At 39.3% G+C, this 26,170-nt stretch overlaps 3 protein-coding genes across 4 annotated transcripts; 1 reads left to right on the top strand and 2 right to left on the bottom strand.

The window, feature by feature from the left end:
- The first annotated feature begins 2,204 nt into the window (after positions 1-2,204).
- On the top strand, positions 2,205-6,350 carry hdc (histidine decarboxylase). Of its 2 annotated transcripts, XM_078944276.1 has the most exons (12): positions 2,205-2,266; positions 2,368-2,540; positions 2,651-2,764; positions 2,841-2,963; positions 3,039-3,176; positions 3,252-3,395; positions 4,006-4,072; positions 4,164-4,326; positions 4,719-4,809; positions 4,887-4,985; positions 5,082-5,183; positions 5,404-6,350. In XM_078944276.1, the coding sequence occupies exons 1-12, from the start codon at positions 2,239-2,241 to the stop codon at positions 6,175-6,177; spliced, it is 2,016 nt and encodes a 671-aa protein (XP_078800402.1). In that variant the 5' UTR covers positions 2,205-2,238; the 3' UTR covers positions 6,178-6,350. The 2 variants fall into 2 exon arrangements, with proteins under 2 accessions (XP_078800402.1, XP_020568273.1); XM_020712614.3 differs by having other exon boundaries at positions 2,233-2,540.
- LOC101155585 (long-chain fatty acid transport protein 2) lies at positions 6,216-12,851 on the bottom strand. Its single transcript, XM_023953272.2, has 10 exons — positions 12,199-12,851; positions 10,636-10,845; positions 10,352-10,510; positions 10,127-10,251; positions 9,820-10,014; positions 8,232-8,322; positions 7,945-8,143; positions 7,047-7,144; positions 6,777-6,907; positions 6,216-6,706 (listed from the first exon to the last, which is right to left on the bottom strand). The coding sequence occupies exons 1-10, from the start codon at positions 12,662-12,664 to the stop codon at positions 6,533-6,535; spliced, it is 1,848 nt and encodes a 615-aa protein (XP_023809040.1). The 5' UTR covers positions 12,665-12,851; the 3' UTR covers positions 6,216-6,532.
- Positions 12,852-14,480: 1,629 nt separating this feature from the next.
- LOC101155834 (long-chain fatty acid transport protein 2) lies at positions 14,481-25,444 on the bottom strand. The gene is made up of 10 exons (XM_004066915.5): positions 24,699-25,444; positions 22,889-23,098; positions 22,651-22,809; positions 20,777-20,901; positions 18,092-18,286; positions 17,771-17,861; positions 17,478-17,676; positions 15,528-15,625; positions 15,307-15,437; positions 14,481-15,205 (listed from the first exon to the last, which is right to left on the bottom strand). Exons 1-10 carry the CDS (start codon positions 25,177-25,179, stop codon positions 15,029-15,031), a joined length of 1,866 nt encoding a protein of 621 aa, XP_004066963.1. The 5' UTR covers positions 25,180-25,444; the 3' UTR covers positions 14,481-15,028.
- Between the last annotated feature and the right edge of the window lie 726 nt (positions 25,445-26,170).

The raw sequence follows: 26,170 nt of genomic DNA on the forward strand, positions 1-26,170 counted from the left end.
TGATGTCACATTGATTGTTTTTCTTCACTTATTAGAATAAAAAGAAGCAGGAGGTGGTTAGACGTGGAGCACTCTGTCTTTGATGTTTTTCAGGCTGCGTTCAAGCATCAATTGCACAAAAATTATGACTGAATCTGCTTTCATCAGGCCCTGACGAGATGTAAAGCCGCACAAGAGTGTAAGACACAATAGTCATAGTGTGCTTTGCTTGAGATCACACAACACAATGATGCCACCATTTTCCATTGGAGGCCACCATTCTGTTGTAGAAATTTCACAAATGTCTATTGTTTTAACCAGGTCTGCAAATGTAGTAAAGGAAAAAATACAAATAAACTAAAAGAAAATGCTTTTGATGAAAATGAATTAAAAGGGAGGAAAAAGTAGATTTTTTTGCAAATAGAGTCCATCATCACGTTTAAACATCCCCATTAGGTTTTCTCTTATTCCAGGTTACTTTCAGATAACATTGTACACTTGTTAATTGTGAAGTTTGCCTGATGACATAAAAGAAAGATGGGTTTCAGTTGGCTTAAATAAACATCAGCTGATGCTTTTTTGTGAATTGTTTGCCTCCCATTAAAACCTACCGACAATGGGACCTCATGAGAGCAGGCACATGTGGCACACAAAACCCTGTAAACACAACAGTATGGGACCAGTCCAGGTGCTGCACCAGCTTTTGTCAGAGTTTAAAAGGCAGCAATGCATTTTGACACACAACGGTTATGTCTCATCCTCTGTTTACCCATAACTGTTTGTTTATACTCTCCATTCTTTTGTGTGTTATGTGCTTCATGAAGTCATCACCCTGGGCAAATGTTCTGCACAGATTGTCTGAAATGTGTCATGTTATATAGTAGTTGTTTGTATGGTGATGCCATATTTGTACAAAAGGTCGAACAAATGTGTTTTAGAGTGGAACAACTTACATTTTTAGCTCTTGTAACTTTCCTGGATAGATATAGTTGTAATAGTTATTGGTATGTCTTTGTGTGCTACTGAGGCATGTTTTCTTGAACTGAGATTATTTTGTGATTGAAAAACTTCTTACTTTCTTAAGATTCTGTTTTAAAGACAACCTAATTAATACAACACTTTCAAAACAGCAGCAATTGTCCAAAGTATGGCAGAACTGTTGCAGTAAAATGATGTTTTCAGGTCCATTAAAAATGGAAAGGATGGACCACGCCTAAATCTTTGTGTGCATTGTGAGATTTTTCCTTGATAGGGGCAAAATGTTTTATCTTGTTGCTGCTTTCAATACAGATCCTGTGAAACTGGGTTATTTTTGCTTTACATGTGAGAAAGTGATGATGAAGCTACAAATGTTGATGGGTTGCAGAATGGTGTGATGGCTAACAGTTGGTTTGCAGTAGAAAGCAAGAGGTTTCCCTCTTAACAGAAATCTGTAAGATCACTTAAGAGATCAGGGACTGATCTCACTGCACTGTTGGAATAAAAAGGGCAAAGACATGAGCAAAATATTAAACAAGTCATTTGCAAAAATCTGTGGAGTTAACATTTTTTTTTACTACAATCTCTGGGACTGTGTTAAGAAATAACACCTAGGATTAAGAAGGAAAAATAAGTTTTGTTTGCTTGACTACAGACGTTTAACCTCTTAGGACACAAGATCAGATTTGACCTTTTATACATGTAGTCACAGGGCCCAGTTAAGCAGAATGAACTACTGTGGTAACATACAGTAAATGTCCACGCATGTGGATGCCAGGTCTGAGGAGGTTACGTAACCACAACTGGCACTGGTTTGTCAAACTGGTCCAGGGTAAACCTCAGCTAATGCATGACAGCAGCTTAAACACAGCAAGTGTAGAAAGTGCTCGGCAGCAATTTTCTCTGTCTTTAGCCACAATTCTAAATATTGGAAAATAATATTATCAAACATATTCAAGAAGAGGATTTGCTTTAGGTAAATTTACAGGAATTTATTTGATAACATTTGGACAAAACCCCCAAACTTTGTTCAGGTCTTTTGTGTTTTTATGATCTCTTTGTTCAGATTCAATTTATTACCCGTATAAGCAAATTACTACTCTGAGAGAAAAGTACATATTCACAACAATGGGAGAGTGGACGTGTGATGGAAAAACAGCGTGGAGGGCATTTGTTCAGTGCGTCACAAATTAAGGGCGTGCTCCTCACAATGAGGTCTATATAGTTGTGTGATCTCTGCATCTCCAGAGTTCTTTGTGAGGCGGAGCAGATTCTCTGAAAATGCAGGCGGAGGAATACAACCGCAGAGGTAATCACAACATCCTTTCTTCTACCTGCTGTAGTTGTGGTATTGCTGTATGCTGATAATTGAGCAACGGATGAGTGAAATAAATCTGATGCCCTGCACAGGTAAGGAGATGGTGGACTACATCACTGAGTACCTGAGCTCCATCAGGGATAGGAGGGTCATTCCAGATGTGAAGCCAGGTGACACGCAAAAGCTTCTCCCTGACTCTGCACCCACTGAGCCGGAGGACTGGGAGAGTATCTTCAATGACATTGAGAGAGTCATCATGCCAGGAGTGAGTTTCCTACTGTTTTTGTTCTTAATTAAAGGAGTCCATTTCTTTTCTTTTTTAAATAGTTAATTAAGTATTATTTTGAGCTGGTGTTTTCTAATGTTCCTGTGCAGGTGGTTCACTGGCAGAGCCCCCACATGCATGCCTACTACCCCAGTCTGACTTCATGGCCCTCTATGCTTGGAGATATGCTGGCAGATGCAATAAACTGCGTTGGATTCACTTGGGTAAAAAAAAAATCAAAATTTTCTTTTAAAAAATTACAAAATTGCATTCACATCAAAACGGTATGGTTTTGAACAGGCTTCCAGTCCGGCCTGCACGGAGCTAGAGATGAAAATGATGGACTGGTTGTGTAAAGCACTGGGGCTTCCCTACTTCTTCCTCCATCACCATCCTGATAGCAGAGGTGGAGGTGTGCTGCAGGTATGCACCAATGTTCAAGTTCTATTTATATCCTTCTTGCTTTTGAACTGAGAAAGTTTTGTTCCTCTGACTCAGAGCACGGTCAGTGAGAGCACACTGGTGGCTCTGCTGGCCGCCAGGAAGGACAAAATTCTGCAGCTGCGAGCTGAACTGGACCAGGATGTAGATGACTCGGTCCTCAACTCAAGACTGGTTGCTTATGCTTCCGATCAGGTCGGTGTCACGACGTCTTGCTCAACAGCTTCCTGAAAAAGTAAACTGAGAGTGGATTTAAAATGTCTTTTGCAGGCTCACTCCTCAGTGGAAAAGGCAGGTCTGATCTCTTTGGTGAAGATCAGATTTCTGCCTGCTGATGATCAACTGTCCCTCAGAGGAGACGCTTTGAAACAAGCCATTCAGGAGGACAGGAGGAGAGGACTCGTGCCCTTTATGGTCAGTAATTTACATTTTTTATTTAATACAGGTCGAAATGAAGCTGGAGATGGGTCTTTATATGAAATCCACGAGAACAAAATTTTGTAGACTGTTAAATTCTGCAGGCAATTAACCCTTGTGCTATCCTAAGCACTTTACCATTGGGAGTTGGGTCATCTAGACCCACTAGACAGTGCTCTGAACCTTTTTTCTTCAATGATTTGTGATCTTCACTGGTGTCTATGGATTACATGAAATCTTTCCACCTTTATCCACCTTTGTCATGGTAGGGAGAACACGTCAATGTAAGGGTGGGGTCATAGGATAGCACAAGGGTTAATGATGAAACAGGTGCACTCCTTCTCTATGCCTTTTTATGTTTTTGTCAGTTTTATTTCCCAAATGGTTTTTTTGTGTCTATGGTTGAGTTTCCACAAGCTTCTCACACTGTCTCCCAGGAATTTTGTCTAAATTCTCTTTCCAGGACAAGTAAGTCTAGGTGAGCTCAGTGGGTCTAAGATTGTAAAACTGTGAACTTGAGTATAAATCAGAGGTCATGGCTCTATTATCCTCACTTTGTAGTTTTTAAGGAACCATTTGCATTCATTTTGGAGTTTTCTGTCTCTAGTTATGTGCAACTTTAGGAACTACAGGAGTGTGTGCCTTCGACAAGCTCTCTGAACTTGGTCCAGTCTGTGCGTAATCCAAACTTTACTTCCAAAAATATTTTCTTCAAAACTGTGCAGTTTCTAGCTCATACCTGAACCTGCCTTAACCTTCACACAGGTGAAGAGGAGGCCCTCTGGCTTCACGTGGATGCTGCATACGCCGGCTCCGCCTACCTCTGTCCCGAGCTCCGCTGGTCTCTGGAAGGCATTGAATTTGCGCACTCCTTTGTTTTTAACCCTTCCAAATGGATGATGGTTCATTTTGACTGCACAGCCTTTTGGTGAGTTAGAACAGCCCCAAACCGCATCTTCAACACATAGAGAGAAATCAGATCTACACTGCAAAAAAGGAATCATAAACAAGTAAAAAGACCTTTGCTCCAAGAAAAAATGTATTAATTTTTGTCTTTCAAAAATATTTTAATTTTTTCAAAGTTTTTAAATGCAAAATGAGTAAGACAAAAATGTCTTAGTGACTGAATTTATTTTTCTTAAAATGAAAAATTCTTGGTCACTTTTTTACCCCATTGGCAGATTTTATTTTTTGCCTAAGTAAATCTGCCAATGGGGTAAGAATTTTTGCCTCATTCTAAGGGGCTTAGTTTTGCAGGGCTGGATGATAAAGGATTCATTTAATGAACAGAAAGATTTCTGCATATTTTCCTTTCTTCAGGGTAAGAGACAAATATAAACTGCAGCAGACGTTCAGTGTTGATCCGGTTTACTTGAGGCATGAAAACTCACAGGCAGCCACCGATTTCATGGTACTCTATTACTCTCTAATCACTAAATAAATCAAAAGTTTAAGCGTTGCAGTTTATTCAATGGTTTCATTTCCCAGCACTGGCAAATTCCCCTCAGTCGACGATTCCGATCCCTCAAACTCTGGTTTGTCTTACGATCCTTTGGACTGAAAAAACTCCAAGCTCATATCAGACATGTGAGTAACATTTTGCTTTATTTTTTGCAAGTTAATTTTTAAAAAGCCCAGAGTTTTTGTTTTGGATGAGGTCATATTATTTTCTTTCTGTTTCAGGGGGTTGAGATGGCAAAGCTCCTGGAGTCTCTCATAAAAAGTGACCCAAATTTTGAGGTTCCTGCACAGAGGCATCTTGGCTTGGTGGTTTTCTGTTTAAAAGTATGCAGCACAATTTTGAGCTAGAAACATGTCAGGTTGTGCGTGAAGCAACATTATCTTATCTTTAAGATGTACAAATGCCCCTGTCACGCCTTGTTCAAAGGTGAGCTAGATGAATGCAGTTTAGCCTGTTTAGGTAAAGGAAAAAAAAAAACCTTCCCTGAGTCATTTTATGTCTTACAAAAAGTTGAAAATGTTTATCTTTTTTATGTCCTTCTAGGATGGAAATGCTTTAACCCAAGAGCTCTTGAGAAGATTGACAGGTTATGGTACCATGTATCTCATCCCGGCAGAAATCCATACCAAACGCATCATCCGATTTACCGTCACCTCCCAGTTCACCACTGCGGAGGACATCCTTAAGGACTGGGCCATCATTTCAAAAACAGCTTCCACTCTGCTGGCGGAAACAAAGGCTTCAAGTATTTCTGCTCAACCAAAACCAGGGAAGGATGAGATGATAAGAACAGAAGACAACCAAGGGCTCCATGCAGGTGAAGCAGCTGACAAGAAAGACAACGCAATTAAACAGCTGGAAAAAATTCAAGTGGATCTCTGGATTGATAAGGCTTGGAATCGTCCCAGGAGACCAATGCGTTCTCTGAGCTGCAGCAGTGAACCCCTGCCATTGACTTACTTTGGGTCAAGGTATAACCATGACTGCGAAGCACAGTCTGGCTTTAAAGACACTCCTGGTGGAGCCTGCATGTCATCATTGACAGGGTGTGGTCCTCTGTCTAAGATTCCTGAGATGCCTTCAACTCATGTAGCAAAGCAGGTACCGAAAAAGCTGACAAAGTTCTACAGCGTGCCCAGTTTCTGCAACCCGTGGGTCCAGTGTGGTCGGCCCCAGCTGTGCTGCCCCGCAAAGGCTTTCCAAGCGTCTCAAAAATACTTGTCCGCGAGCAGCAGAGCAAAAAACTGCATTCCCAACCCTCCTGTTAGCAGCAAGGCGCCCTGTACCACTCCAACCGGAGACTGCGACTGCAGCTGAGCTCCTGTAAAGTCCCTGAATGCACCAGATCCACACAGTTATCCAGCAAATTACTTTATTCTGCTTCTGCACAGGCGGCGCTGTCTTTATGAGAGTGATCATCACTAAATGACTGAAACATGTGCTAAAACTTGTATTTCATGGTATTTTTTCTTTTAGTTGTTAAAAAGGTATTTTCCTCATAAAGTCTTTTATCAAATTTTCCTCACAAACTGAAACCCAGTTTATAACGTGTGTTCTGCATATGTGTACAGAAGAGATGTTTTGAATTATACCTATGTTGTGTCATCCCAAGCCAAAAAAAAATCTATATATACAGTTGAAAAAAAATAAAAAAAATAAATGCTAATCATATTCAAAGCCTGACTTTTCCCTCTGAAATGGAGTCGAATATTTCCTGAGTCATGGATATGTAGCTTTCGTTGTCTTCCAGGAAGTACAGGGGGTCCTTGATGGTAGCGGGATTGAAGCCTTCCTCGGCCAGCTTCACCTTCATGTGCTTAAACGTTTCAGTCACTGACAGAGCATCCTATTATGCAGAAACAGAGTTATTAAACCAGTGAATGGGACATTTATGTAAGTGCCAGGTGTTCACTCACCTGTATGCGTATGAAACGTGGCCTGGCGTAGCCGGGCAGGTTGCTCTTGACACACTGATATATAGCTCTGCCATCAAACACCATATTTTCCTTCAGCTTCAGGGCAGCCATTCCAATCCTTCCCTCATGTCCTGATAAGTCAAGAACAAGACTTGGAAAAGTGCCTTCTCTAAAAATTAGTTAGATTTAATAACAAAACAGTAAGACACGTGTAATTTATGGACATGAAACAGCAAACACATTATATTCAACCCTAAACAATTGCTGTACCTGGCACTTTCACGCCGTAGACATTAGCCTCCTCAACAAAGTCCACCATGAGCAATTGATCTGCCACCTCTGTGGTCGCCACATTTTCTCCTTTCCACCTGATTAAATGGAAATTACACAAAATTCAAATTTGTTAAATATCTGGAGCATTTTCTGAACAGTTTAAGTTCTACTACAAGGAAAACATAGTTTTTAATAACATGTCCTTGTAGCGTTTTTCTGATGATGGAGGACACACATAAAGATAATTAAGCTTAAAAGTGCATTTCTGAGTATTTCTTTATTTAGACCTTTGTGAATCAGAAGCATGAAAAAATGCTGATGGAAAAAGCTTATAATTGTTACATAGTAACTGCAATCATTAGGTTGAGATTGTGAGGGTCTATAAGCTGGTTGTAGAGTGTCTACAAAGGGATGATGGGAAACGACGACTTAATCCACACCAACAGTCTAAGAGGAGAATTACTGATAAAAAAAAAAAAAAAAACTCCTGCTGCTCTGTAGAAACTGTCTTAGAAAATGACAAAGGTTTTTTGATTTTTGCTTAAAACGCCATAATCATAATTAAAAAAAGCACTGGGAACACTCTTAGAATAGTTCAAAAGACGCTTGGAGTGGGACTTAAAGTTTTTTAAGGCATTATTTCACAGAAAGCAGAGCAGAAAAAGCTGTTTTTTGAGGATCTATCATATCAGGTGTTCAAAATTGTATTTTACATACTGAGCGGTTTATTGTTTTTGCAGTAAGGGCATATGCCCAAAAAGATTATGGAATAGATTTCCTTTAACTAAATGCAATATAATACAATAAAAACAGAAAGCAACTTAACTAAGTTAATAAAACCACTATGCCTATTATAATAAGGTACTTTATCTTTGAACTAAGCCATTCTGAGAACCTGTAAGTGTCTCCAGTGCGGTCCTGGAAGTAAACAAATCCCTCGCGGTCTATCCTCAAAAGGTCACCGCTGTTTAGGTAGAGGTCTCCTGTCACAAAGACATCCTTCAATATCTTTCTCTCCGTCTGCTGCTGGTTGTTAGCGTAGCCAACAAAGGGGGTGGCGGCTCCTATCATTGAGACCAACAAGCCAGTTTCCCCTACAGGTCAATGAAATAAACACAAAGTGAGAACAGGTTAAAAAAAAAAAAAAGGAGGAGGAGCAGTGGGAGGACAAGAAAAATCGACCTTTTGGGACTTCAACACAGAATCCCTCTGCGTTTCTGAATGGCTGCTCTTTCTCCGTATCATATCTGATGAGGGCGTATTTATTTGACATCTGGAAAGCAAGTTTTAAACAGATTTTATGAAAACAGGCGACGAGTGTTGGGCAGATGCTGACAACTCTCAACCTGACCTTCAGAGTTAAAGATCCTTTCATTTCATCTCATTAAACCATTTTGGCATTAAAAATCAAATTTACTGCTTAAAAAACACTTTAAATTAATGAAATTGATAATTAAAGGTAAAATATCTAAATCTTTTACAATTTCTATAACATAAAGAAAAACCGATTTCTGTGATGTGATGTTGGTTTTTTTTTTACTTCTTCTCTTTTTTCAGTTTTTGTTACCTTGATACACTGTAGTGATGATTACACATTGTGCTCACGATCCTTCTGTTTAAACATAGTTTAAATGTTGGCTTTTGAGCTACTTCCAGTATTTACAGGTCAGACACATCTTTAAGTGTCAAACAGCCCCCTAAGGCCCTGAAGGACTACAATTCCCACCTTCAACAAGCTACTTCAAAATAAACAAACAACAAAAACAATTACTATGACAATTTATGCAAAATCTTCCCAACTACAGATTAATCAATGATAACAAATGGAAAGTTAATGCTGACTATAACTACTAAATCAACTGAGAAATGCTATACAGTCACACAGTTTTCTCTCTCTCACGCAATACAATTCATATGGAAAAATGGACACTCCTAATGACTAACATTATAGCACGGCTGTCACAGATTCTCTGCATCTTGGTCTATCTAATCATCGTTCTACTTGGAGACCTGTCTTCATTAACAATTCCAAAGGCAGAAAACATTTTTGTAAAGATTAAAGTTTAGTTTTAAGAAAATAAAAGCAAGATAATGGTGTGTTGGAGCCAGTCTGTGCACCTCAAACGTCTTTGGAACTTTAAAAGACTATATTTCTGATTTTTGAACTTTTTTTCTCTATAATTGTTTTTTTTAAAAACAACTAAAAGAAACTGCATGAAAAAACGAATAAATTCAAGACAGATTTTAAAATGTTACCGCTTATACTTATAGTTCTGCTAAAAGACCTGTCTTCATCAACTGTTCCAAAGACAAATAAACATTTTATTTTTAGTTTATTTTTTCTAAAAAATAGTTTATTTTTTAGAAAAACTTTCTTTCTTTAGTAGAAAAATAGGAAAATGTTTCAGTGAATTATTGTTTATACCTGCTAACTAATTGTACTTTTTGAAAAACTGACAACATCGACATTAGTAAGAAAAAGTCTAGGTTTACTTTCTAGGTTTAGGTTAAATTACAGTAAAAAAACGGACTTAATTATTATTCATGATCTCCTGTATACCTTGAACACTTTGTAGCCTACATGTATAATTTTAAAACCTGGCATGGAACCATTATTTTTCTGAGGTTTTCTTTTACCTTTTTATAGGTTTAGCCTGTCTAAGCATAGAAAGCATGAAGGTGTAAATCAAACCCCCCCAAAGTATTTATAGGAGTTCAGTTTAACCAACAAGTTAGCTGAAGACATCAACAAATTATTCAAATTCCTCACTTTGTGGAGAAAGTTCTCTCTACCCAGAGCTCCAATTTTTCCAACGTAGTTGATAAAGCCGATATTTGCTTCGGTGGCTCCATAGCATTCGCAGATTTGAATGTTTCCGAAGCGTTCCAGGAATTCAGCCCAGGTGTCCGTCCTTATCCCGTTACCAAACGCTAGTCGCACATTATGGTCCTTGTCATTGTCTTTCTAGTTAAAGAAAATGGAAACATATAGGACAAAAATACTATTATGGTCAGAGTGGGCCTTTAATAACACACTTTTTACAGTTAAAGTTATAAACATCTGGTGTGATGCATACCTTTGGCATGTTGCAGAGGTAACGCATAATCTCTCCTATGTACTGAATGACAGTGATGTTGTATTTCCGACAGTCATCCCAGAAGCTGGACACTGAGAATTTACGCTTTAAAACAAAAGTGACGCCTGGAAAAGATGTTTTACCAGAGCTCAGTTCATCCTTGGACTTTAGTCAAAAGAGTTTCAAATAAGACCAACAAAAAACACCTTTCGACCTGTAATTTACCTTTGTTGATTCCTCCACAGAGTCCCATCAGAAAACCTGCGGTGTGGTAAAGAGGCAGGTAAAGGTAGAAGATGTCGTCTGAGCGCACACCAACCATTTCCTGAGCCAAAGATGCTGACCATGCCCTCTGGTGGGTGATTATGGCAGCTTTGGGAAGCCCTAAAAGATAACACAGCTGTAATAGGTAGATGATAGAAGGCGCTTTATAGTTGTCAATCAAAGCCTCTGCAAACTATGAAACACACAGGATTATAGGTCAAGGTCAGATAAAGCTGTCAGATTACCTGTGGTCCCTGAGGTGTAGATGTACAGTGCAGGACTCTTGTGGTGAATGTTTGCCCTCAGCTCGGGTGACAGAGGCTGGTCTGACGCCTCCTGAACCTTATGAAAGAGGCTTTCAAAGCCATCTGCTTCAAGATGATCACCGAGGACAAGCACACGGATGCCCTGCTCCCTCAGCGTGGGTAACACCTCCTCCACAGCTTCCCTCAGGTCTTACAGACAAGAGCAGGAAAGTTTAGAAGGAACTCTCTCAACGGAATCACTAAATCTTTATTTTAAGGGCATCACAGCAATAAAGTAAAAAACAAACCAAATGCTTTCTTAATAAACAAGCCTGTAATGAAATCACTGAGGGGTAACTAAACATTCAGTAATCTACAGACAGTGGGATTGTTTATACCAAATACAACAAGACATTTTTTTGCCTAAAAATGACTTGTTTTGATCGTTTTTGATCTCCTGAACCTAATCTGGTAAGAGAGGTTTAAACTCTGAGTGTCAAGAGTCAAGAAGTACTTTGCTTTCTGATAGGGGATTCATTTGAAAACTAATCCAAGGTCATTTGAACCAAAGGTACAGTTTAACCACATTTTGAAGCTGTTTACACAGAGGTTACTGCATGTATGGAAAATCAAGAGTCGCATACATTTTATTTTCAATTTATATTTTTAAAATAGATTTGACATTGAATGCTAAAATGTGTTTTTAAACAATTTTTCTGTAAAGAAATAAAAGAAAAACACCATTTAATATAGTCTTATTCCTGCTGTAATTTCAAATTTTTAGATTTTCCTTATGGCTTAACTGCTCTTCCACCTTCTCATGTTGGTTTGGTTATGCTATGAAAATCTATTAAGTTTTTTTTGCAGCTAGTTTATTTAAAAATGCAATCCTCTTTAAAAAAAAAGTCTCTTTTTGGCATCATTCTATTTCCGAGACCTTCCAATCCTCTATACATTACTTTTGCGTGTTTTTGGGCTGGTGGCCTCTTCCCACCCCTCAAAAACATGCTCCATGTGGGTTAATTAGTTACTCTAAAGTGTACCTGTATGTATGAGTGTGTGTGGTAGTGGGTGCCTGTCCAGGGTGTACCCCACCCTCGTCCAGCATTACAGCGGGTTAGAAAATGGATGGATGGATGATTAAATGGTTAAAAGTGCAAGTTTTTCTGTAAATTTTGAGCAAACTGAAATGTATTTTTGCTCCAGTTCTCTTATTAGCGGAAGCTGGAATTGATTTCAAATTAAGCCGCCCCCTTACACTAAAGATAAGTTATTAAGAAGCAACTCCTAGCCTAATATTTGTTTCAGTGTGACAAGGTGTTTTCTCCAAAGAAGCCACTGGGGGTTTTCAACCCCCCCCCCCCCCCCCCCCCCCCCCCCCCCCCGCTCCCACCTCCGACCTTGTCCTCCTTTTGGGACACCACTGTGCAACAGTGCAATAGTTTATAATAGTAGTAATAATGTATAGCTCTATAGGAGGTTCTGTCCTAATAACAACTGAGTGAGTGAAAACTTGGTTCTTCACGAAATAAGATTTTTGCAGCTCCTCTCTGCATCTCTTACCAGGGCTGGTGATGAGGATTTTGGCTCCACAGCAGGAGAAGCAGTGCAGCAGAGATCTGGACCGGATGTTGTAGTTCAGCAGAGCCGTCACGCAGCCCAGCTTGGCCAAAGCCAGCCAGACCCACACGAGCAGGGGCTCGTTGCCCAGGAACAGCGCCACCGTGTCCCCCGGCTTCAGCTGCGCGTGCGCAGACAGAGCCCGGGCCACCTTGTTGCTCTCTGCGTCTGCTTGTTTATAAGTGTAGGAGACATCCTCGAAAATGAACAACTTCTTGTCTGGATGCTTCGCTACTCTGTCCAGAAAACAGTCCAGAATGCCGTAAAAGCGCCTCTTTATCTGCCCCAAACGGTAACCCACGTAAAGCGACTTGATTGCGTAATTTATGTCCGCCAACAAATAGGGGTTCCGCAGGTAAAGAAGTGCGGCCCAAAGTGCTACAACGGTGCACAGGACGTACGCAATCATTGTAAGCAGGCAAAATGGGTCAATCCAGCTGCCATGAGACAAGATCCAGAGCACCGACGGCAGTTAAATCTCTGCTGGTTCCGCCTCTTTGGACTTTGCTCAGCCTTCTCTCTCCTCCACGGTAATCACTAACAGACCCACAGGAACATCCCAGAAGCACGAGTCCAATGTGTCTCTGACTAAATAAACACAGGTGGACTGTTCACATCCTCAGGATGGAGGAGACACTTTCTTTTATCTACAGAAGTCAGGCAACTCATCTAAAAGTGGAAGTTAGATTCACTTAAATGTTATTTATAGTTTTTTTTTTTACACAAAACATAGAAAACTCCTATCTTACCAAAGAGAAACAATAAAAAATAGTATTTCACTTATAACTGTTTTTATGACTCCTGTGAGACACCTTTAAAAAACCAAGAAACTTTCCTGAAGACAAAGTTTCTCCTAAGACTTTGTTTCATTAAAAACATGCCTTCAATATCTATAATTATAAATACACTTTCCCCCTAAAACGGCATCATCGAATAATTTGTAAGCTCGATTCAACTTCCCTATTTTATTTATTTGAATAATTGAACAAGAAAAAAGGTAGAACTATATTCAATCCCACCATAAAATGGTTTTATTTGTAGATTTTTGGTTACCAGTACTTTCTTTTAAATGTGGTTTGACCTGATTTTATCTCAAGGGATTTTAAAATTAAATTATGGATCAATTCAATAAAACCTACAAACATTATCATATATTAAGCCCTTGGTTTTTTAAATTAAAATTTAGAATCAAAAGAAGTTAAACGGATATTTGACCAAAACTCTATAATAGTATAAACAACTGAAGCCAGCGACGAAAATATTTAGTTTTTAAAAAATGAATGTTTTTACATTATCATTCATGGATTTATCATAACAAAAAGAAGAAGCAGAACTCCAACAGAATGAGTTGAAATCGTGTGGAAGTACGCAATGTTCTTTAAGAAAGTTCAATAAGATCTTTTCTTTATTTCATCATGTTTAGTTATTTGCTAAAAAGTCAAACAGGTCAGCATGGAATAAGTGACAGGTTAATTTTTTTGGGCAAAAGACGTTTCTATTGAAAAGAGTAAAAATTACGTTTTGCCCTTTTACCACCAGTGAATCATCAAATTACCACCTAAAATGTTAGCTGTTTTTATTTTTGTCTAGCCTGATTCTTTTCTAAGGAGTTGAACAATTTAGTCAACAGAAAAAACTATTTGATATCAAGACTAAATACAATTTTTCTTAGCAATGTTGTAAAGATTGCTGCTGTTATGTGATATAAACATATTATAGGTTTAATAGCAAAATACATTGATCCTAAAAAAGTGGTCCAAATTTTAATCCAACTAATTTTTTAACTAAACAAAAAAAAAAAAAACAGTTATTGCCCTTTAAAATGTTTTAAAAATCATAAATGGTTGTATAAAATGATCAACTGTTTGTGTTAGTCTTTCAATCTTATGTTGGTTCCTTACTTTTCCTAAATACAGCTGAGAAACTTTTAAAACAACTAAACATAAGTGATCTGTATTCTTGGATCAGTTTACAGAAACCTTGATCTAGTTTGCAGAGTTTGAAGTTGTCTTGAAATAAACTCAAACACTAAACTCTGTTCCTCAGTCTGAACACGAGAAAATCTCTGAAGTGGAAGAGCTTGCAGGACTGTAGGGGCAGACTAAACTCTGAATACTTTGTTTGCAGCAGAATTTGGCTCCACCTTGTGAAATTTCTTTGTCACATGTGAAATTTATCTTTTTGATGTGTAACACAAAGTTGAGAAAAATAAACACAAAACTGGGTTTACTTTAAAAATCATTTTAATTTATAGAAAAAAAAAGATAAAGATGTATTATATTCATATATTTAATAAGCTTTTTCCTTAAAATGCATTGTATGCAAGTGACAACTTGAACTGCAACTGAGCAGTATCTGAGACAAAGTGATAAAAGCTTTGCCTCTGTTCTAAAAAGAAATACTGTGAATGTCCTATTATCGGTAATTACATAATTTACTCATACGGGCACCTTTGCTTTCCTGGGATGCAAATACTCCAAACAGTTTCACTGTCATTACCAGTAACAAACTGATGTTGGCGCTCTAAGCACCAATAATGCTAGTAAATACAGCATTTATAAGGCCACTTGCTTTAACATCCAGAAAGTGATGAAAGAGGGGTTAACCTTTTCCTTTAAGTTGGATTTCATTCACTGACATGGATGCTGACATGCCACTGCCACACTCACCTGATCCCTAAGTCTGTGTATTTTTGTTGTCGTGTCCCTGAGCTGGAAGAGGATTATTTTAACACACTTTCAGACTGAGAAGTCTGAGCGGCTGGACAACCTGTTTAGAGTTTAATGCTTCCTGACATAATAGATTTGTAAATCTCAGCAGTCAGCAGCATGTAGCTCTCAGCGCGATCATCCAGGATGTAAAGAGGGTCCTGGACACTTCCTGGATTGAAGCCCTGCTCCATTAACTTGACTTTCATCTGCTTAAAAGTCCCTGTTACTTCCATCGCATCCTAGGCAGGAAAAAAGGATGGATATTTCTTTAAAAATTATGGATTTTTTAATCAACATCTCCACAGCAAAAGTAAATTGCAGCAAGGTCAGACTAACTCACCTGTATCCTTATGAAGCGAGGTCGTGCATATGACGGCAGGTAGCTGACCACATGCTGATACATCCTCCTCCCGTCAAATTTAACATCTTTCTTCAGTGTAGCTGCTGCCATACCTATACGCCCCTCGTGCCCTAAAATAAAAACAATTAAAAACATAAAAAAGCCCAAATAAACTACTGTCAAGTCATATTCCTGTTCAGCACACAGGAAACCATCCTCACCTGGCACCTGGACTCCGTAAACGTTGGCTTCCTGCAGACAGCCACTCAGCGTCAAGATATCAGAAACCTCCGTTGTTGCTACATTCTCACCTTTCCACCTGTGACAAAATCATACTGCCAGTTTAAATATGCTGTTTTTTTCCACCATAAAAAACATTTAAGGATTTATTCAACAAAATTTTTAACAAAACTCATTAGTGTTTTAGCATATGTCATGGATTCCAAACACAAAGTACCTTCTACAAGATCAATACTTTTTCCCAGATTCAAGCACTTTTAACTGATATTTGAGTTTTTTACCACCATCTGAATCCAGTTATGACAAATTATACATTTAAATATACAACTGCATATACTCACAATGATTCTTCCTGTCTTTGTCACCATAAAAGAAATGCTATTTGTTGGCAAACTATGTATTTAAATGAGCAGGTAGTGGAGGGCCTTGACTTTTAATGGTGGCATCCAACATTATTTTAATCCTCCACTGAATATTTAAGCTTTTTGTTCAATTTCATTTCAAGCCATTGTCCTCACTTTTATAAAAAAATACTGTATTTAAAACAAGAAGAATAATTGGGGGGGGGGGGGGGGGGTACATTTTTGGTGATTTATAAACATTTGTCAGTAAAAACACTGGTATCTGTGGTATCTATGGCAGTGTTTTTCCACCAGTGTGCCGTGGCTCATCTCACACACGCGGTGAAAGCGTCAGGTTTTTAAACACACTGTTGGACCAACATCCCGCAGCGACTTTGACACGAGTTAAAACAGAGGCGGAGGACACAAATTTAATCGCGTTCAATGTAAACAGACAATTGGTTTAAATGAAGAACGCGGAGGGTGTAAAGAGATGTAGAGGGGGCAATTCACGGCTCATGTCTGTGGAGAACTGGGGCTAGTGATCCATAAGGATCATCCATGCACACCTAGAAGCTTCCTGTGGGATCCGGTGTCAGACCGTGTAAAAAGTGAATAAAATAAAGAAGCTCAGAGACGTGAGTCTGTGACCAGTGTCATCAGCACCACTTCATTTCAATACATCTCCCATGATGCATTGGGTCACTCTTACTGCGCTGCTGTTAGTCCGCACAACAAACGCAAACATCGGTTTGCAAGGTTCTTGATGAAAGCAGGAAAACAGTTCATTTCTCCTTCAAGGTTTGTGTTGGAGAACAAAGAAAGTAAAGTCACAGGTTCCAGTGTTCAATCCAAGTCATCTTTATGAAAGAAACAGCTGCTTTCCAATAATGTCTGGATTAAAGGACATTTTCGATTTCAGACTTCAAGCACTTTTGAAAAACTAAGTTGAAGTGTCCAACAGACACATTTAACTAAAATTAAACAATTTAATCACCTAAAAATAAAGAAAATATTTTTGTTATAGTTACATTTTTCATTTAGACAAAAGAAAAACTAATAAACTTCACCCTGTTCACGTTTTTGTGTAGTTACATTTAAACTTATAGACATGTCTTGTAAACATGGGTCTTTTTTGCCTAAAATTGATCAAACTGTGATTATATATTTGTTCAAAAATTATAGTTTCTCTGGCACAAAAATAAAAAAATATCTAAAAATGAAATTTATATTTAGAATGTCATTGCATTTTGTTTTTGTGAGGTTATTAGAATACATTTTAATAAACCGGATGAATAACAATTACCTGGGCAAATTAAGTTCAAAATTAAATATTCATTGTTAATTAATTCTTAATTAAAAAAGATCGCATCTTTTAGGAAAAACAGCTGTACCTTTTAAATTTTTTGTGCCTCAATTATTACAAAAAGTGCACTCAAGATTGTGGAGGGACTGTACATCAATACAGATTACAGAGTTTCATTTTTTGGTTGTTGGCGTGCCTTGTGATTTTTATGAACCTTAGCTCTGAAAAGGTTGAAAAACACTGATCTATGGTATGAAATAGTGATGTGCAAAGGTATTCTGTACCTGAAAGTGTCACCAACACGATCCTGGAAATAAATAAAGTTGTCGTGATCAATCTTCAACAAGTCTCCTGTGTTAAAGTAAAGGTCTCCTTTCTTCAGGACATTCCGAAGTCTTTTCCTCTCATTTTGCTCCTCGTTTTGGACGTAGCCAAGAAACGGAGCGATGTCTGTTATCTTTGATACGAGCAGTCCAGTTTCACCTTGACAAATAGAAAAAATCCAAAGTTCAATGTGGAAGCTCAGAAATTAGGATAAGTTTAATAGTGCCAGTCAGGGAAAACAATAGGCCATCACCTTTGAGTGCCTTAACGCAAAGGCCGTTAGCATCTCGCACGGGTTCATCTCGCTCTGTATCGTACTTTATAAGAGTGTATGGAAACAGTTTCTGCAGAAGTAAATTTTAATTTAACACAATAAATTAGGAAACGAAAAATTCTTAAACAACCTTGAATAAAGAATTAATCCAGTATAACAGTTATAAAATAATTGTAGGCATGTAAATGAGAAAGATCCTTTAAAGAGTTCTATGAATAAGATTCCAAAGGAAGCTTTAAAACGGCTCAGTGTGAGCAGAGCTGAGTTTAGAGCAAAAGAATGTTTCTTTTTTAATCTTACCCTATAGAAAAAGTTGACTCTTCCAACAGCTCCAATTTTCCCCGCATAGTTCACGAATCCCACATTTCCCTCGGTGGAGGCATAAAACTCTCGAATCTGAATGTTCCCAAATCGGTTGAGAAACTCTCGCCACACCTCCGCTCTGATGCCGTTCCCAATGGCCAGTCGGACTTTATGCTCTTTGTCGTTATCCTTCTGAAAACGATTAAAACGGAGAAAAGATTTAGACACAAATTGTTCTCAGATTAGTTCTTATGCAGACTTTTATAAATTTCTACAGCTCTCGTCCACTGTCATTGCTGAAGTTGAGTTTGGAGACTGTACATATAAATATAAATCCTTATGTATTTTCTTATGGTAATATGTACCATTGACTGCATAAAAGAACTGGACTGAGTGACCCCTCCCATCTCGTGTTTAAAACAGGAAGTACCCACTGATCCTAAAAAGTCAAAATCCCATAGACTTCTATAGAGAAATAAACATTTATACCTCAGTCTTTTTATCTGTCAGAATAATCATTCTTGCTCTTTTCTTCATTTTTTAACATGTTCTTGCCAACCCAAATTTTTTTTCATGATATTTTTTCTGCAGTGCAAGTTATTCAAGTTATAAACTGACCAATCAGATTGCTTCAATAAAAGTATGGGCTCTCATGTCCAATGTCTAAAACATTTGATTGACAGATGCCTTCAAATGGTAGGGGTGTGGACTTTCAACAAGCTCACTCCTGATTGGAGACAGTGGCTACCACAGAAATTTTGACCCAGATCGACTTGGACCAATCACTGCTTATTGAAAATTTCTGGCTCCAACATGGCGACATTCATATTGCGAAAAAATGGCAACTAAATTGACTTTGTATTGTCTGAACTGAAATTAAGCCATTTTCAACGAGTAACGTCACTTGGTTCCGTTCTCATGTACACGCAATGATATGTACACATTAACAAATGTCCTTCAAAAAGAACAACACAATAGCTGAACACTTAGACACTGTGCGATTGCCTTATATTTAACAAAATAATACATAAAATTGTAAGATAAAAAGCAACACTTGATTCTAATGCTATGTTAACCTCTGGCATGTGACCTTCAAGAACACACATCCTTGAAGGTGCATCAAGCATATGGTGTTCATACTGGACTGTCGCTACCTGATACTTGCGTATTTACCTGCAGTTGTAAGAGGCTTGATGCAAAATGCTGAAGCAGTGCAAATCTCCCGAATGTTGCTCCACGTTTTTTCTTTCACCACTCTATTCTGATGTATGAAAGACTTGGTGTCCATTAATTCCAGCTGGGCACAAACCGCAATTATTAATTTCTCTTTCATGATCCACGTTCAAAGGGTTGGTACTTCCAAAAATTAAAAGGAAAGCCATCGATACGTCACTACCAAACCTGAGTCCCTGATGGGTCAAAGCACACCTGGTTTAACTTTTAACGTCCGTTCTATGGATGCACATTTTGTATGTAGACCTCCAAAATCGTTTTAAAAACTCATGTTGCAACACGTAAACACAAGAGTTTTGAACACAGAGACCGGAAACATGTTAAGATGGACTTTTTACTAGAAGTGGTCGCTTTAATGTGCATCGTCAAGGCCGGTGTGAAAGTAGCATAAAATGTTACAAGATATTTGAGACAATTTAAAAATAAATTAATTTTAAACTGTTTTTTTTCTAGTTTTCTCAATTCCTCCCCCAAATATGAACCGTAAAATACCAACTCACATCAGTGAAATGTCTCAGACTGACTTAAAGCATAATTGCTTCTAAAAATACCACAGCCCCTTTTCCTCTTCTGTGTACCAGTAAAAGCAGATTTGGTTGCTGAGTTACTTGATATGGTCCTGCAGAGTAAAGGCCAGCATCTATTCCGAGAGGTGACCAGATAAAGACAAACTCTGTCCTGTGACTCGTTCAGGGTGGAGCAGAAAACGAACACCCCACTTCATGTGATGCAATTTGATACTCTCAATGGCATACAACTTTTACAGTAGTCCTAACTACAAAGTCTTTTTTGCAAAAACCTTCAATGGTTGTTGTACTTTAAAGCCAATCGAAGCAATCTAGTGATGCCTTGGGTTTTGACACAGAAAATCAGCACCTGATAGTTGAGATTTACGATTTCTATTTCGGTGAGCCAGCTGTGATGGGCTGTGGGAATGTACAGATTTGGACATTTCTCTTGCTGCCGTGATTCGCCTGTATGGTAGCCTGCTGCAGCCAGTTCCAGCCAGTTGTCTTGCACAGAAAGTTTTACAGTAGTTAAGAGGGCAAAAAGGAGGCGTGGTCCCCTCAGCCTTTTGCTACAGATCAAGCTCTGGCTTGATGAAGCTACAGTCACTTGAGTAAATCTCAAAACAAGAGATACACATCTGTAAAATGGGGGCTTTCCCTGAAATAGACCGGTTTTGTTCACAGGATCTGGAAAAGTATTTAGCAGGGCAACCTCTTCAGCTACAGACAACTCAGTGTTTTTCTCTCAGGCACATTCCTGGACCCGTCACAACTCTGCGAAAACATCCTGCTCTGTTTGGGCGTCATGTTACAAAGCCTTTGAGTAACAATGGAGGCCACAACAGCCCAAAATAGAGCTTAAGATCTTCATCTATCTCTGAAAACACATTTGAATATTGAACTTAATGGCTAAAAGTAGGGGCTAATCAAAAGTTTTTACCTTTGGCGTGCTACAAAGGTAGCGCATCACCTCTCCAATGTACTGGATAACAGTCACGTTGTGTTTCCTGCAGTCATCCCAAAACTGAGAGGCAGAAAACTTCTTCTTGAGAATGATAGTCGACCCTTCAAGATAAGAAAGGGAAGAAGCCACGTAGCCACACGTTTGTTAGACTTTTAACACAGATTTACAGACATAAAACGCTTTAGCATTGATCTGGATTTAACAAAGGACCAAGTCTTTAGCGTTACACTTAACCGATACTCTGATTTTAATTAATTCCAGACAAAATTGTCCTTTTGGCATATCTGAGAGTTTTCAAAGGGTAGCTCAACAAGCCATGCCAAATCTGTGAGGAATTTAAAAAGTCTCATAACAAGTTTGCACCTCAGAGAGCTCACGCCGGCACACAAAAGGTGTGAACTTTGACCTATTTAGGATAAAGCAGTCGGAAAGGATCTGCTCAGATTACTGACTGGTTGGCAGTAACAAAAGGGCCTTTCACCGGGACTGACCCGGAGCAGGACAACCAGAGCGAGGAGGAAAGGGGAAATCACTTGTTCAAAGTTGCATAGAAAATTAATTCAAAACCACTTGAAAATGTGCGTCAGCACATTCAGGTCACATGACATAATTTGGGGCCCTTACAATGGGACATCAGTCTTCATCTGCAATTTTGGTAAATTAATGGATTTTTAAGAGAAGAAATGCTCGTGAAATATGGCCTAACAGACCTCCACAAGGCTGTACTTTTTCTATGAGGAAAAAAAATGTACTCCCAATTTGCTGTTTATATGATTAAAAAAATTAAAATGTTGGTTTCATGTAATGCATTTAATGATGTTGGATGAAAATGCCAGAGTCACAGTCTAGGTTATAGTTCATCCTAAAGGTTTTTTTGTCAAGACTCTGTGCACACCAGTCAAATTATTTGAATATTATCTTTTAGAAGCAGTCTGCATGCTCGGCTTTCATATTCCTTTGGAGACGAGGTGACTGGAACACTTGAATTCATCCCTAAAATTCAGTGAATATTTTTGGCAACAATGTTTTTATAACAAACAACCAATAATTTTGCATGATCGCTGTTAACCATTTAGGGAAAGAAAGTCAATTTACAGTTATACTTAAATGTAAAATCAATTTCCCCTTAAACCCTAAATAGTAAGGGCCAACTCACAGCACACCACTGAGGCTTTGCCACATTCCATCTGGTTCCAAAGTGCGGCTCCTTGGATAGTTCGCTGTGATCCCCAGGTACAAGCCACTACCTGCCTTGCAGTGATGTGCCATGACACCAGTTCCTGGACTAAGAGAACTTGATAGTGGTACTGCCAATGGAAGGAATAAATGCTGCAGAGTACTGTGCTGTAACAACAACAGCCCAAGGGTTTGACTGCTCGCCGTCCCTGGCTTCAATCGACAAAAAATGTGGGTATAATAAAATGTGTTACCATCAGTGATCAGACAGCACTGACAAGTACGCACATGCAGTAGGTGGTGGCATTTACTACAGTTGGACACAGGATCTGTCACCGTTTACACTCACTCCACCACTATCCCATTCTCAAGTCCGGGGGTCGCTGCCATGGAACACCTCTGCAAGGTGAGGACAGCAGTCAACCTGGGACCGGCACCAAAATGGTTACAAAAAGAGCCGTACTTTAGGGACCCGACTGACTTAAACTGGTCAGCAAGTATACACCTCTAACTGAAGTCTCACACCACTGCAGAAACTTTTGACTGCTACTTAAATGTTCCCTCCCCTTTCTTCATCAAAGAACAAGCGATGGAGCAGAAACAGGATTCTCCCATTTGCGTTTTTCTGCTATAAATCAGATAAAGCCATCATAAATACCTCTGGATCGTCTCACCTGTTTCAATGCAGCCGATAAAGCCCACAATAAACCCTGCTGTATGGTACAAAGGCAGGTTAAGGTAGAAGATGTCTTTTGATGTTATACCGTTTGAAGATAAAACAGCCAAAGCCGATAAGAGGCGGTTCTGGTTGAGGACAGCTGCCTTGGGGAGGCCTGAAGCACATAGAAGCGACATTTGAGGAACAGAAGATGTTTGTCCATCATCCATACCATCCCTCCTTCCCTGCCACACCTGTGGTTCCAGATGTGTAGATGTAAACAGCAGGGCTTTTGAAGGTGATGTGTGATCTGAGGGATCGAGGGATCGGAGTGTCTGAGGCCTCTTCCACTTGAGCAGAAAAGCCTTGGATCCCAGGTGTGTCACAGTCTTTGCTCATCAGCAGGATGGTGGTTCCCCGCTCTGTCAGAAAGGACAACACCTCCTCAACTGCATTCCTCAGCTCTGCAAAGGCAGAAAGCAGCAGGTTTAACACGACACACCCCTAAACTGTTTGAACTACTTCAATCATCTTTTGATCTATTGTAAAAGTGTTCCCAGTGGTCGATTAATCAAGATTACACAGTTTTGAGGCAACATTTAAAAAACTTGTCAGTTTCTAGGACATTGTTTCTGCAGAACAGCAATAGTTCATTAGAAGTTTGCCTTTGAGTTGTGGGCGGATCATAGGCGCAGAGTTAGCCTGCACACATTTCCCATCCTCCCTTTGTTAACAGTTTCTCTATTTTACAACCCCTCACACCCCCAACCTAACATTAGCGGTGGAACAAAAATCATGAGCAATATTGGAGCTATCCAGCCGTACAGTTTGAGCCAGATAACAGCTTGGACAGGAAAACCAAGACATACATGGATCTGTTTAGTAAAGAGTCAGATCTGAATTGCTTCCCTACACCCCTGGCTCCTCCCTATTGCTCCAACTGTTGGGGTATTTGAAGCTATAGCAGTGTCCGAAAGTGGGTTTTGAAGGAGAAGCCATAGCTACTTAAGACTGGCTATCCCTTCGCCGGTAGGGTGATCCATGTCTTGCTGTGGGCCGGAGGAGAAATGCAGGCTTCACGTGGGCGTGCATTGAGTTTTTGTTCTTGCTTGACTATTTAAAGTTATAAAACCTATGTTGTGTATTCTCTGAGCACTAGCAGCTGCGCGCTAAGGTAGATGACTATCAATGACGTCATCAAGCAATAGGATCAATTTGAAGACACCAAGATTGTGTCTGAATTCCTTCACTACTCACTATAAAGTGCATTCGCCATTTTGTAGTACTGTCCGAATCTACAATTCCAAAAATCGAGTCCCCTAAAAACTTCCCAGAAGTCTCTGCGAAAAACCAGTGTGCAGTGATGCTCACTAGATTGGTGAATAATAGACCACATTGCATTGCATCAGAACAATTTTCAGAAAACATTAACAATAATCAATAAACATTTTTATCTTCAGAACACAGTGGATTCATAAATGATCATTGCAAAACGCTCATATCAATTAGATTTTCACTTCATGATATCATATTCGCAGTTAAACAAAAAAGAAAGAAAAGTAGTGAGCTTGGTGTTCAAACTGCTTTTAAAATCCAGGGCACTATGTAGTATTTTAAGAAGTTAAGGATTAGGGTGAGAATTCGGACAGAGCGCGTTTTTCTATATCTCTCTGCTTGGAGGGATAAATGTAGGAATCAGGAGAAGCCACAGTGGTAGAGTAGCAATATGGATTTGGCATCAAAATGGAGTAGAGCAGGGAGCTAGTGCCTTGCCTTCGTAGCTTCTACGTCACACCTAAGAGCTTTTTGAAACTGAATTTTTCATCCACTCCTAGTTTACAACAATTTGAATAAAGAAATACAAAAAAAATAATAAAAATACACATTTGAAGCTTTATTTTGTAGATATGTGAGGAAAATAATGCAAGAACATGTTAAAAACACCAACATCACAGCTTTCATCAGAAGGGTCTAAAGTGCACCTCACGACATTGAATCCTTTATTTTTCATAAGATATGTCCTTTTTGGTTTTTGTTGTGAAACTGCAAACGTTGTCAGTCTACCTGAGGCTGCTATCAGGACTGTAGCCCTGCAGCAGTTGAAGCAGTGCAGCAGAGATTTGCTGCGGATGTTGGAGTTGAGGAGCGCAACAGGAGAGCCCAGCTTCGCCAGAGCCAGCCAAGTGGTGACGAAGGCGGGTTCGTTCCCCATGAAGAGCGCCACGGTGTCCCCCGGCGTGTACCCGGGGTGCGCCCGCAGCGCGTTCGCAATCCTGTTGCTCTGCTCGTCCACGAGCGCGAACGTGTAGCGCTCATCTCCGAACACCATGAAGGACTTATCTGGCACGGCGGCGACCTGCTCTAAGAAGCGGTCCAAGGCGAAAAACGCTGGTTTCTTTCTGCGCCGCGAGACAAAAGCGACGAAAATCCTCATAATGTCCACGAAAAATAAGACGTCCAGCCACAGATACGGGAAAAGAATCTTCAGAGCGACTGGCACGAGGAGCAGGAGGCCTAATGCAAGCGAAATCAAATGCAGCTCCATCTTTAATGATGGGCTTGTTTTGAAAAGAGGAAAATTGGAAAAGCCAGCCGCGGCTGCATAACTGGGAAAAAGGGATTTTGCTCAGCGGGGCGGAGCTTTTCCCAGAATGATCTAAAGTTCCCTGAAGAGCTAAAAGGAAAAAGTGCAAGCAGCCACACATGTTTTAACTCCTTTAGTTCAACTGAGAAAGTGTGTTAAAGCTACCAAATCCGTGCGTGAGTGTCATCAGGACACATGAAAAGACTGTCAACAATGAGGTAACAGCGTGTGGGATCTGAAAGATCCATGCAGGCGGAAGACTTTTAACTGGAAAAAGGACTTGAAACATTTTAAGATTTTTGTTCATTATAATATAGCGATGGACATGGCGGCATAAAAAATTTAAAAAATGTATGGCCCTCAATTAAGTATTTTGTGTGTGCCAACAAACTGCCATTTTGAGGCCAAAACTAGCCCAATTTAGTATTTTGTGGAAGCACATTACCATTTAGTGAGCAAAAATTAGCATTCAATGTGCACAAACTGGTTTGTGCGTAAAATTAGTATTTCTGTGTTCCAGAGCTCCATAGTTTATTTTAAAAGACAAAGTTTCTTTGAGCCTTATTATGATTTTTGAATTTAAATTGTTTCAAATGTCTATTTTGGACACTCCAAAAACAGACCAGCATGCATGAAAACAATCTAACAAATCTAACATGGTCAGGATAGTTAACAATATTTAAAAGCAAAAACCAAATAGAAATTTTTAAGATTCAAATGGAGGTTTTCTTTTCAAAGATATAAAAAGCGAAGTTTTTTTATTGATCCCACAATGAGGAAATTCTTCTCTGCATTTGGGGGAGCAGTGAGCTGCACTCAGGAGGCTTAAGGACCCCCACTGAGTGATGTTAATTGCTCACTATTGATATGGCAACTGCCCCCATTAGTTATTCCCCTCCAGGAATTGAACCCTGGATTCCTGCATGGTAGCTTTCTACCTCACCAACTGAGC

This window comes from Oryzias latipes, chromosome 3 (genome assembly GCF_053564925.1).
Source record: "Oryzias latipes strain Hd-rR chromosome 3, Olatipes_Hd-rR_3.1".
Taxonomy (NCBI): Eukaryota; Metazoa; Chordata; class Actinopteri; order Beloniformes; family Adrianichthyidae; genus Oryzias; species Oryzias latipes.